The sequence below is a fragment of the Stegastes partitus genome, unplaced genomic scaffold (assembly GCF_000690725.1).
Source record: "Stegastes partitus isolate 25-593 unplaced genomic scaffold, Stegastes_partitus-1.0.2 Scaffold5, whole genome shotgun sequence".
NCBI classification, from domain to species: domain Eukaryota; kingdom Metazoa; phylum Chordata; class Actinopteri; family Pomacentridae; genus Stegastes; species Stegastes partitus.
In genome coordinates this window covers 1,555,266-1,567,874 of record NW_007577736.1, presented here as the reverse complement: position 1 = coordinate 1,567,874, position 12,609 = coordinate 1,555,266, and the positions used below count along the sequence as shown (strand labels likewise).

General features: G+C 37.4%; 3 protein-coding genes across 4 annotated transcripts in view; 2 read left to right on the top strand and 1 right to left on the bottom strand.

Moving 5' to 3' along the window:
• LOC103356200 (adenosine receptor A1-like) overlaps positions 1 to 12,609 on the top strand; it is a 711,380-nt gene that overhangs the window by 533,494 nt on the left and 165,277 nt on the right. The gene's annotated exons all lie outside the window — the stretch shown is intronic.
• Positions 402 to 10,279, top strand: sycp1 (synaptonemal complex protein 1). The gene is made up of 32 exons (XM_008280341.1): positions 402 to 530; positions 812 to 896; positions 992 to 1,035; positions 1,151 to 1,315; positions 1,459 to 1,526; positions 1,673 to 1,746; positions 1,848 to 1,906; positions 2,031 to 2,097; positions 2,288 to 2,361; positions 2,476 to 2,542; positions 2,654 to 2,748; positions 2,843 to 3,027; positions 3,105 to 3,172; positions 3,246 to 3,307; positions 3,708 to 3,824; positions 3,934 to 4,038; positions 5,817 to 5,920; positions 6,024 to 6,141; positions 6,250 to 6,320; positions 6,403 to 6,466; positions 6,570 to 6,632; positions 6,710 to 6,773; positions 6,857 to 6,918; positions 7,021 to 7,137; positions 7,222 to 7,332; positions 7,422 to 7,514; positions 7,614 to 7,688; positions 7,790 to 7,873; positions 7,962 to 8,108; positions 9,004 to 9,075; positions 9,165 to 9,291; positions 9,537 to 10,279. The coding sequence occupies exons 1-32, from the start codon at positions 402 to 404 to the stop codon at positions 9,707 to 9,709; spliced, it is 3,009 nt and encodes a 1,002-aa protein (XP_008278563.1). The 3' UTR covers positions 9,710 to 10,279.
• Positions 10,241 to 11,782, bottom strand: LOC103356094 (integumentary mucin A.1-like). 2 transcript variants are annotated; one of them, XM_008280147.1, is made up of 4 exons: positions 11,681 to 11,782; positions 10,799 to 11,293; positions 10,542 to 10,685; positions 10,241 to 10,457 (listed from the first exon to the last, which is right to left on the bottom strand). In XM_008280147.1, the coding sequence occupies exons 1-4, from the start codon at positions 11,706 to 11,708 to the stop codon at positions 10,333 to 10,335; spliced, it is 792 nt and encodes a 263-aa protein (XP_008278369.1). In that variant the 5' UTR covers positions 11,709 to 11,782; the 3' UTR covers positions 10,241 to 10,332. The 2 variants fall into 2 exon arrangements, with proteins under 2 accessions (XP_008278369.1, XP_008278374.1); XM_008280152.1 differs by having other exon boundaries at positions 10,799 to 11,288.

Genomic DNA, 12,609 nt, shown 5'->3' with positions numbered 1-12,609 from the left:
AACCCTTTTGGCATCTAAAATGAAGATAACACTGCATATATCGTTTTTTACCTTTATGTTATGTATAAAAAACTATAGTGTGTTGCATTTATGAAATCAGTGAACTGCTACAGAGAAAACAACATTTTATTTCTGCAAGCAACAAAACATTTTGAACTTCTGAAAAAGACACTGGGTTGAAGGTTGCTTTCAAATAAAATACTCAATGTCAGTTTGAATCCTCCACAAAGAGCCGCAGCAAAGGTTGGAAAGAGCTTCCGGTTGCCGACCGCGACTCTTAAGTTCCGATGTCGCTTCTGAAATGATTTGAAGGTTTCCGGACATTTGTCATTGTATCAAAAAAATAATATGTTTCAAACAACTGTTTGGATACACATTGTTAGATTTATTTCCGTTTCAGAATGGAGAGAGACCGGGGTTTTAACTTCAAACTGTTGGTGCCTCGTAGGGCGAACAGCGGAGAAATATCAGCCGTTAGACCTCAGGGACGAGTTGAGAGCTTTGGTGATTTCATTAATACAATGGAGGAGGTAAGTTAATAAATAAACAAGCGAACAATGAATTCAGAGAGCTAAATATTAGTAATGAAATTCACAGCTTACAGTATCATGCCAGCTCAGCAGGGACACCACCGTCCAGTTCAATGATTAGTAACTTTACAGCAGCAATGATAGTTTCAAATCTACAGCATGGACACTTTTGGGCCTTGTTTTCCTGTTGTAAGCTGAATGCATAACTTGCACCTATGGTGTATGTAGTGTAAGACGCTGTAATAATTGACTAGCTAAATGTTTTTCCTGTTTTCCATTAGAGTCACACTAAATTTCATGACAAAGAGCCAAACATGCCTTTCCCCAAAGCAAGTGTGATTGCACCAACTAAACCAACCAGACAAGGTTTTTATACACATCACTGACTACAAAATTTGAATCCAAAAAGTGTCACGTGTCAGGCACATTATTCCAGTTTCCTTTTTGTTTCTCCACTGAAGACTTACCCAAGATGAAAGTTGTGCCACCAATGGAGAAAGACGAGGTAATATTTTCACTGTACAAAAATGTGCAGCATGAACAGGATACACTTGGGCTTTGCAATCTGTTTATTGTTAAGTGTGTCAGTTTACTTCCTGTCATTGTGGCTATTCCCCCAGAATAATTATAATCCCGGTCAGCTTTATTCCAAGCTGTTTGATGAAGTTGACAAAATTAAGTACTGGAAGGTCAAAGTTGATTCTGAAGCTATACAAAAGGAAAGGAGACTCCAGGACAGCAGAAAAACAATAGAAAATCAGCGCAAAGCTATTCAGGAGTTGCAGGTGTGTGTCTCAGTGACAACTTTTTTTTTTCTTACTCTTTGTCTTGCTCTTTTTTTTTTTTATGATTTCAGACTCATTGATAACAGGAACAACATTTTCAGATTCAGTATCTGCAGTGATGTCTTTTGTGTTTGTCTTTACAGTTTGGAAATGAAAGTCTCAGCATAAAGCTGGAGGAACAGATCAGTGAAAATGATGATTTGAGAAACAAGTAGGGGTTTTGTTTTAAAAAATCCTCTCATGCTTACTAGATGTGCTCTTTAAAAACCAGATAACTATGTTGATCTGTGGGTCTGTAAATGTATTGCTTTTATAATTGTTTGTATAAAATGTTAAAATTCCATATTTTAAATACAGAAACAACACAACAAGGAACTTGTGTAATATACTCAAAGACACTTTTCAGTGGTCGGCTGAGAAAATGCATCTATGTAAGTAAATTGCTTTAAATATTCTGTTGATTTAAAAAAAAAAAAAAAGAAAGAAAGAAATACTAAGGTGCATATTTTATAACCATTCTGCATGTTTGTAGTTGAATCTGAAAGAGAAGAAACACATCACCTCTTCATGGAAAATAGTGAGAATGTTAAGGTAAAACACCACATAGTTTATATGAATATAAAGTATTTTTTAATTTTTTGATGTTTTTGGACACAAGTTAGTAAATCAAACTAGTAAGGTTTGATTGTCAGTTGACAAATTACTTTTTATGTAGAGACTCACTGCAGCATTTGAAAGCCTTCGTATTCGAGTAGAAGCTGACCAACAAGAGATGCAGAAAGGTATGTTTATTTCTTTGTATGGGTATTAGGTTTTTTTTTGTAACAGCATCTACAAATCTTAAGCTGTTTTACTCAGAAACAGGATAAAGGAAAATATCTGCCTGAAGTCATATTGGATAAATTTATGTTAGATTGACAAGTAAACAAAGGATGTCCACCAACAAGAGAACTGACCACTTTGTTTTTTCAGTGAAAGAGGGTTTGCTGCAATTTGAAAATCTTAAAGAGAAATACCAACAAGAATATAAGATGAAAGATGAAGAGGTTTGTAAAGAAAAAAAAAAGAAATCCTTTAATATCAGTTTATTCAGAACTTGTAACATGAAACATGTTTCCACAAGGTTAAACACAACTTAAGAACTGGCACTGTGTTCTCAGGTTGTAATGCTTAAGGCAAAACTCGATGAAACTCAGAAGCACTGCGTACAGCTTCAGGAGGCAACAAGTGAGATTATGGTTACATTCTGTCGTGTTCTGTTCTAATTAAGTAGAGCAGTATTAGTGCACGTTAGGATTTTGAGGATACTGAAGTATTGTATGTTTGCTGCCTTTATAGATCAACAGTGTGAAGTTCTTAGAAATTCAAAAACTGAGCAGTATTCTCTTCTTCAAAAACTGCATGCTGCTGAGCAGGGCTGTAAAGAAACTGAGGTGAGTGTGCTGAGATTCTTGTCGTTTCAACTCAAATTAAGCTCTCACGTTGTGCTGCGTCTCCTTTGATTGAAATTGTAATGTTCCCTCAAAGAAACGACTGGAAACTATTGCTGAAGCCCTGGAACAAAATAAAAAAGAGTATGCACAGATCATCCAAAGCAAAGACCTCAGCTTGCAAGAGCTCAGCACAGTTAACAGTCAGCAGACAGTGAAGCTGGAGCAGGTTCAGATGACTATTCAGAAACTAGAGAATTCACTGGCCCTGGAAATACAGAGGTATAGTTAACTCCTGAAAATTCACAGCATTTTCCAGATGAAATACTCCCTCATGTTTTTGCATTCTTATTTTGAAGGCGCAAAGAGCTTGAGGGTGAATTCATGGCAAGCAACGCTGAACTTGAAAGGAAAAATGTACTTATAGGTGAGCCTCACTGGGTGAAATGTGTAGATATTTTTTATCTGATGCTCTTTTAAGCAGAAGTTTTCCTCAACAGGAGAGACAGTAGAGCAGTTGGCAAAGAAAGATGGCCTCATCACAATCCTTGAAGAAGAACTGGTATGGTATATTATGATATTGTTAAAAAAGTGTATGCTTTTTTTAAAAATGAAACATTCATTGCAACCTGAAGACTACAGAAGATGACTTGACAATTCTATACGTTGTTGTTGTTCTTAGTTATTCTCGTAGATTAATCGTAACAACTGGACTTGCTTGAGTTCCTTGAAGATGTTTCACCTCTCATCCAAGAGGCTTCATCCGTTCTGACTGACTAGTTGGGAGTTCTTAGGATATAAGTATCTGGAACTCCCAACTAGTCACTCAGAACTGATGAAGCCTCTTGGATGAGAGGTGAACCGTCTTCAAGGAACTCAAGCAAGTCCAGTTGTTACGATTAAACTACAAGAACAACCATGACCTGGATGACTGAGAATCTTCACAGACTTGTTGTTCTTAGGATATAAAATCAAAATCTATTGAGTCCATGAAGAGTAAGATTGATGTCACTGAAGCCAGAGCGGAGGGGCTTGTAGCTGAGGTTTCACGGAAAACTGAAGAAATCCAGTTGATTAAGGTGATATAAATACTTCCTCTCAGAAAGGAAAAGCTTGTGTATTGCATAGTCAGTGCAGATTCCTTAAAATGTATTGCACAGAAGCCTTTCTTTTTCTTACATGATACAGAATGAAACAGAGATGGTCCGTGGTGAAAATACTGTTTTGAAGAAAGTTTGTGAATCTGTGGAAAAGGAACAGCAACATTTAAAGGAGAAGACAACACTGACAGAGGTATTTACACATTTTTTTATTTCTTGATCTGCTTATCATCACAAGCACACAATCTTTTTAGAAAATGCGTTTTTTAATAATATATAAATTGATAGGGGTTTAATATACACATGTGGACAAAATTGTTGGTACCCCTCGGTTAATGAAAGAAAACCCCACAATGGTCACAGAAATAAATCTGACAAAAGTAATAATAAATAAAAATTCTATGAAAATTAAGCAATGAAAATCAGACATTGCTTTTGAACCGTGGTTTAACAGAATTATTTTGAAAAATAAACTCACGAAACAGGCCTGGACAAAAATGATGGTACCCTTAACTTCATATTGTGTTGCACAACCTTTTGAGGCAATCACTGCAATCAAACGATTTCTCTAACTGTCAGTGAGACTTGTGCACCTCTCAGCAGGTATTGTGGCCCACTCCTCATGAGCAGACTGTTCCAGTTGTCTCAGGTTTGAAGGGTGCCTTCTCCAGACAGCATGTTTCAGCTCCTTCCACAGATGTTCAATCGGATTTAGATCAGAGATCATAGAAGGCCACTTCAGAATAGTCCAATGTTTTCCTCTGAGCCATTCTTGGGTGTTTTTAGCTGTGTGTGTGTTTTGGGTCATTATCCTGTTGCAAGACCCATAACCTGCGACTGAGACCAAGCTTTCTGACACTAGGCAGCACATTTCTCTCTAGAATACCTTGATAGTCTTGAGATTTCATTGTACCCGGCACAGATTCAAGACACCCTGTGCCAGATGCAGCAAAGCAGCCCTAGAACATAACAGAGCCTCTTCCATGTTTCACAGTAGGGACAGTGTTCTGTTCTTGATATGCTTCATTTTTGCGTCTGTGAACATAGAGCTGATGTGCCTTGCCAAAAAGTTCCAGTTTTGTCTCATCTGTCCATATGACATTCTTCCAGAAACTTTGTAGCTTGTCAACATGCAGTTTGGCAAATTCCAGTCTGGCTTTTTTATGATTTGTTTTCAACAATAGTGTCCTCCTTGGTCGTCTTCCATGAAGTCCACTTTGGCTCAAACAGCGACAGATGGTGCGATCTGACTCTGATGGACCTTGACCTTGGAGTTCACCTTTAATGTCTTTAGAGGTTGTTCTGGGCTCTTTTGTTACCATTCGTATTTTCCGTCTCTTCCATTTGTCATCAATTTGCCACATCCAGGGAGGCTGGCTATAGTCCTGTGGATCTTAAATTTCTGAATAATACGTGCAGCTGTAGTCACAGGAACATCAAGCTGCTTGGAGATGGTCTTATAGCCTTTACCTTTAACATGCTTGTCTATCATTTTCTTTCTAATTTCCTGAGACAACTCTCTCCTTGGCTTCCTCTGGTCCATGTTCAGTGTGGTACACACCATGTCACCAAACAGCACAGTGACTACTTGTAACCCTATAAATAGGCCGACTGACTGATTACAAGTTTGTAGACACCTGTGATGCTAATTAGAGGACACACCTTGATTGAACATGTCCCTATGGTCACATTATTTTCAGTCTTTTCTAGGGGTACCATCATTTTTGTCCAGGCCTGTTTCATGAGTTTATTTTTCAAACTAGTTCTGTTAAATCACGTTTCAAAAGCAATGTCTGATTTTCGTTGGTTTATTTTCGTAGAATTTTTATTTATTATTACTTTTGTCAGATTCAAGTTATTTTGTGTGACCATTGTAGGTTTTTCTTTCATTAACCGAGGGGTACCAACAATTTTGTCCACTAGTGTACACAACATTTAGCTTTACTGCAAATTGTGTCGTTATACTTTCAGATCAAAGTGCAGGAGCTGGAGGGCCAGCTGTTTAGTGAAATGCAGGGAAAAAAAGAATGCACCTTTCAGATGGAGCAACTGAGGAGAGACATCATGCAGCATGAGTGAGTTGTTAATAGCCAACTCCTCTTTCACATTTGCAGATTGAATATTGTTTTAGACTGTTGTAATCTGAATGCCTAATGTTTCGTTTGTGTCATCTTCAAGAGTAAAGTATGAAGAGCTATTATCGAATTTTAATGAGCTGCAGTCTGAGAAGACATCCATTCAACAACAGTTTGAAAATGGCTTCTCTAATGTGAAAGTTTTGGAGGCAAACATAAAGGTCTGAATTATCTAGTCAAATGCAATAGACCATTTTCAGTTTGCATTTGTTTATTTATTACTTGCTTTCCAATATAAAGGAAAAATTCTGAAAACTGTTTTAACTCAGGTGAGTGCGGACAAGGCAATAAAACTCACAAGAGAAATCCAAAGACTGGAAGAAGAAAACCGGTGTTTACGGTGAGTTTGCACTTCAGAGACTTAAAGAGGTTTGACAATGGAAGGTCTTTAAGATTTGGATTTTTATATTTCCATTAAATAGAGAGGAAGTAAACTCTATTAACAACACAATCCAAGGGACTCTGCAGAAGAAAACTGAAGAAATTGTAAGTATGCCTACTAAATCAGTTATGAATAAAAATAGAAGACTTGGCAAAGATCCTCTGAGCGTGTTATGTGATGAATAGTACGTGTGTTTTTTGTGTGCAGCATGAAGATCTGCAGAAAAAATTTGCGGAAAAAGAAAAACGTATCAAAAATGTGGAAGCAAAGGTGATTAACTGAAAAATTGCAAATACAGTTTTTCATCATTACTTTTGGGAACTAATGCAACATTGTTTCCTTTTTAGCTGGGCGATGTCAGAAAACAATTCCAAATCAAATTTAAAGCCCAGGCAGAATACAAAAATGAGGTTTGTCATGACTGTGAAACTGCAGACAAGCAGTACATGGAATGGCCTTGGTATCTGTTCAGGCTTGACTTGTATATTTTCTGTATAAAATGCTTACGAAACAAGAAGGTAAGGAGGTTGCGAAATCCAGTCAATTTAAAATTATGGTATTGTGAAGCTTTTTTATCTTCTACAGCTTTATAGCGATGTACAACATTTAAGTAACTAAGCATTACCCAATTTAATGTCGATGGTTTTATTTTCTTTAGATTAAGAGACTTCAGGAGGAATCTCAGAACCTGAAAAGACTCAAAAAGGACGAACATCAGAAAGTGCTTAAGGATGTTGAGTCCAAATCCAACTTGATAGCAGAGCTCGAGAATGAGGTATCTTTTATGATGAAGTTTTGTGCCAAACATTTTTTGTTCCACAGATTTTTAAAAAATATATTAAAAACATTTATGTTACAGATACAAAAGCTCGGGTCAACAGCAGCAGAGGCCATTAAGAACAAGGAAGACACAGAACTCAAGTGTCAACAGAAGATAGCAGATATGGTTGCACTGATGGAAAAACATAAGGTAAGTTTTTCATAAAGTTTTTTTTTGCTGTCTGAAAATGGTCTGTTAAAGTATGTTGCATTGGAACAAACTTCACATGTGATTACCAGAGCCAGTATGACCGGATGCTTGATGAAAAGGATGCAGAGCTTGATAAGAAAAAGACGAAAGAGATGGAGGCAGTTGCTCAAGTGAAATCACTGGTATGATGCTAAAATACGTCAACATTTGGCCACTTCATAACAATTCAACAATAGATAAGCTGTATGCTAATATTACCAAATCTAAATTCTTAAAATCAGGAGTTGGACCTCTCAAAGCATATAACAGAAAATGATCAGCTGAAGAAATTGCTGAAGACCGAAACAACAGAGAAGGTATGGCCTAGTTTGAATCTAGTTTTTGGCTTTGTATTAAAACAGGTTGTATGTTATCGTTTGAGAAATAGCTTGTTGTTTAAGAAACAATTTATCTTCAGGAAAACTTACAGAAAAAGCTAATGGATTTGAAGAAAGGAAAGTCTTCAGTGAAAACTAGTCAGCCCTCCCAAGCAAAGAGCAAGGTAAAGTCAGGTCTGCCAATAATCTACCACTAGTGGTTTGCCTTTTAATCAATTTTACTTAACTGAGAATACCTTTTTATTTTTCCAGTCAACGGTCCCAAACTATAAACAAGGAAGATGTTCTGAGACTCTAGAAGAGAGCTCTTCAAAGACTTACACGTTTGATTTCTCCAAGACCAGAAAGACTCCCTCCTCCAGGAAAGATGACGAGATTTTTCCAGTTTTTAAAAAAAATGTAAGTTTAATCTACCAAAAAGTTTTAGTCAGATAAAGCAAATAGTCTTATTTCAGGCGTAGCCTTAAGTGTTGAGCTGGAAAACATGTTGTTATACTGTACCTTACTTTCTCACATATTTGTTAATCAGATTTTAATTGCCATTTTTAGATTAAAGAAAGGTTAAGCCAAACTACAATGGACAATGTATTAGCCAACCAACTTGTAACTCTTATGCAATATTGGCCTTCTTTTACTCAGAGGGAGAGAAACACACAATTACATTGACAGATTTAGCAATGAGCACATTTGCAAAAATAGATGCAATGTGAATGTCAGTGAAGAAAGTGATACGAGTGAGGGGATGTGTAGGAAATATGGTGGGTGGTTATCAGAGGTTCATGGAAAGAATCCCGTCTGGAGGCCTAAGTTAGCAGGATTTATGGTGACTGAGAACATTTGACCCAGATGCTACTACTCAAAGTGGGAGGTCCTGCCTAATAGTTGCCTGTACATGCAAGAGACAGGAAAGCAAATCACAACCAACAGGCCAGAATAACATCACAGTGTGTATTCATGTGTAGAAGTGTTCAGTCAACAGTGAACACATGCAGTGTCAGCATGTCTCTGCTAGGTATTACTAAATGATACTCGCAAGATTTTCTGTTGCCAGCAAACAAGATTACCCGTGCGTAGCTTTGTGTGTCTTCTGTTGTTAAGGATTCTGCAACTGAATCAATCAGAACACCATGTGGAACATCATCAAACACCAAGGTAGACAACACTTTAATGTATTCATAAGCATAATATTAATGGCTGTAGTGGTAGAGATAATTGTAACATTAATCATTAATCAATATGCCTCTCAACTGTGGCACTTGTAAAAAGCCAGACTAACACTGACTTTGCATTATAGCACATTAACACTCAAGACCTGGAAACGCCAGAAAGCATTACAAAGACAGTTGGCAGCGCATCAAAGATCAAAGTAAGATACTGTGTCATTCTGATGTTTTCTAAAGTCAATAAAAATGCGAATGTATTTTGCTGGCATTTACTCCTTGAAATCCCCTGTAGTCGTATAGAGTCAGGACACCCCCTTCTGCTACAAAGGCAGCACAGTGGAGAAAAAGCACCTTTGAGCTTGACCTCAAGTCTGACAGCTCTGATCAAAGTGATATGTTGGTGAGCAGTAATGATATTGGTTGATGTTTTAGATGTTTTATTCGTTTGTTTATTTATTAACCTGGTTGATTTTGTGAACTTCTTTTTTATAATTTCTGCAAACTTGACACAATATAATTTGGTCTTTTGTTTCTTGTCTTGACAGACCTTTGCAGATGCACCTGCGTTGAATATTTCTGTTCCACACTGCAAACCCAGCATTTTCAACAAGGTAACATGATTATAGTGGTGTATCATGGAGTAATATATAATCCACGTATTTTGCATGGACAAAGACATTTGTTTGTTTTTCTCAGCTTCAGACCCCAGCCACTCATAAATCACCAGGAACATCCTTAAAGCTGGCTGCAATGAAAAGAATGAGAGATGCTGGTTGGAGTGCTGTGATTGGCTGTGACAAAAAAAGGAAAAAGGCCATTGACAAGGTCTTTGCATAAGTGGTGCTGTTGCAGCTCAGATAAGCAGTGATAGTAACACTGTTAGGTGTAGGTGTCTATATTGTTAGGTATCAAATAAATGACAAGTGTTGTTTTTTTTTTCGTAGCATGCATAGAAAGTGTTACTATAGGTTAATTAAACAGTGTCGTTAATGGGGATGATTTCAGTGTTCAAGTTGGAAGTTTTTAGCAAGAAGGGTTTCAGGTGAATAGTTACATATGAAGTGACTGTTGTGTCACCCAGAACATTCTGTTTGTTGAAGTGCTCTTATATTAAATAACTCATCTTTTTTGGTGTTCACTATAAATCTGATTCATTCTGTACAAGTTTGTGTTTGTGGTGTGGGAAAAGGTGTAGTTGTTTTACAGTATATTATTATCTCAATGTATTTTTGTTTCTTAGTATTATTACAAGTAAATGCAATGTTTAAATCAGCCAGTATTGTCCTTGTTTGAATGTGTTGCCCATCATCATCATTTTGCTTTCCTCTTCGCATGTGAAGAATTTCAATTCCACAGGGGTGAAATTACAGTCTTGAAATTAATAAATTTATTGGTGAATGATGAAAATCTGTTTTGTCCATGCCTGTCAAGTACCAAACTGTCAGAACTGTGACACTTCATTAAATGAACTCGAGTCGAAACTGAGACTGGTCTCCAGGAGCTGAAGGTACATTATCATAGATTGGATGGCCATCATAAAGTCCTCCGGAAATTACTAGTGTGTCATCGTCTGCCACAAATTCATCTGTTGGATATGAAACGGATATTTTTAACTTAATAACAAATGAAATAGCTTGCATTGATTGTATGATGGAGGACAACCACTTACCTGTGTTGTGAAGAGGTTGATGCATAAATTGGAGTTTCTGTTTGCATTTGTGAAACACAAACATAAGCAATGCCGCCATAAACACCCCAAGTACAACACTGAAGACAATAGTCATACTCTTTTCAGAAGTGTTTAGGTCCGAACCTAGAGGGACAACAAAAGAAAGGAGTTCAAACTATTGCCAGGTTAAATAAAAACATACAAGTAGTTAAATAATTGATGAAATTCTGGACCAGAACATGGAGCCTGATGCTTACCTTTCGAGGTCCTATCCACGGAACCTGAAGTTGTGAAAGATGAACTTTCAGTTGTAATCGCTGGAGTATCAGGTGACCTTGTGTTGCCTGCTGTGGTCTGGATTACTTGTGTTGTTAGTGCAGTCAGTGTTGGAGTTTGAGTGGTAGGTATTGTGGTCTCCAGTGGTGCACTGTTTGTTAGAGGAGGCAATATGGTTGTTGACTGAGGAGTCTGAGCCTGACTTGTGTTCTCAGTTGTGGCTGCCGTGGTTTTGGTGAATGTTCCACTGTCCACCGTTGTGGCGGTATTTTCTGTTACATCCTCAGTGAAGTCTGCGGTATCAGTTAGATGTGACGTTTGCACTGTAGTCACTTGTGTCAGGTTAAAGTCTGTGGTTGCTGATGGAGTTGTGATAGATAACGCATTGTTTTCTGTTGTTGGCACAGCAAAAGAAAGTGCCAGAAGGCAACAAGCCAGGGTGGCAACGCTTGTATCTATCGCCATTAGGTCCTGTACTGGAAAGAAAAGAACTGGCTGAAAAACAGATACATAACAACACTGGAAAACTCCACACCAATGACACTATTTCCCTAATCTCAGTAATATTCAATCTTAACCTTAAATCTGAATTTAAGCCCTTGACAATGTTTGCAGTGAAAAGAATACCTTAAACATGACGTCTGTGGAAGCAGGTCATATTCAAAACAGTTTTAAAGATGACATTAACATATTTGCAAGGACACACTAAACATGACGCACTAAAAAAATACATAGTGGCCTCCCAACTTGCTGGTCTATTGTAGTTCTGGGAAACATGTCTATTCTCCCTGTCAGGTGAAAGCTTCTCTAAGACCAGACACTGGTTAAGAACTAATACAGTAGATTTAAGAAATCCAACTCACCTTCCTTTGTCTGTATGAAGGAAAACATGAACTTAGTTCACTTCCCCGGTCGTGAGTGTTCCTGGAACAAGGAAAGGGTTGAGTTTCTGGCCTAGTGGCAGGTAGAAGTGGGTGGGGCAGGGCTTTGTGCACTTCCTCTATTGTTGGTTGCCAAGGAGACACAGGGCATAGTTATTACATAGTCCAAAGCTCAATCACTCCCTCTTGCTCAAATATATTTTACTTCCCGTAGTCGAGGAGGCATGTTTGCCAACTCCACAATAAACTATATTTCTTGGCTTCATTAACCTGTATTCTCTTCTGCATACAGACAACGTTTGTGTATGTGTGTTTTCAGTCTTTGTAATAAACTTGAACTTGGTACAAAATATTTATTGACAGTTAATTACCAGTTTGTAAAGGCAGTTCATCGAGAGTGCACAATTTCCATGTAAAAACAAGAAATTAATAAACAAGTAGAGTCATTGTTCTTTCAAAACATCAATGCCATCATCATACATACTGTAAAATAAACAATATTCCAGTTTGCGTCAGAATAAAATGAAGGACAATGTTCAGGTAGACCATGGAGCTAGTGTCTGGTATCAGCAAGAACATCTGAACAAAGGACAATAAAAACGAAAACAATGTTGCCGCAACACCTTTAAACAGGAAATGGGAGCAGCTCAATCAGTGAGGGGCAGGACATGTGGTGACCTTGTGCTATTTTTAAAGCCTATGGGCTACGCTAACCTAAACAATTTCTTTTCTATCACTAATTGTGAGCAAACATTTTCATTTTGTTTTCTGGCTTATTTTTCTTTTGCTGAAGTACTTGATGTAGCTACATAAAAATGCAGGTTTTTCAAGATGATTTCCTTTTAAATTGTTGTTGTTGGTTATTTATGTATTAAAATGTCTCCATGGCGGACCATTGTATTGATACAGCA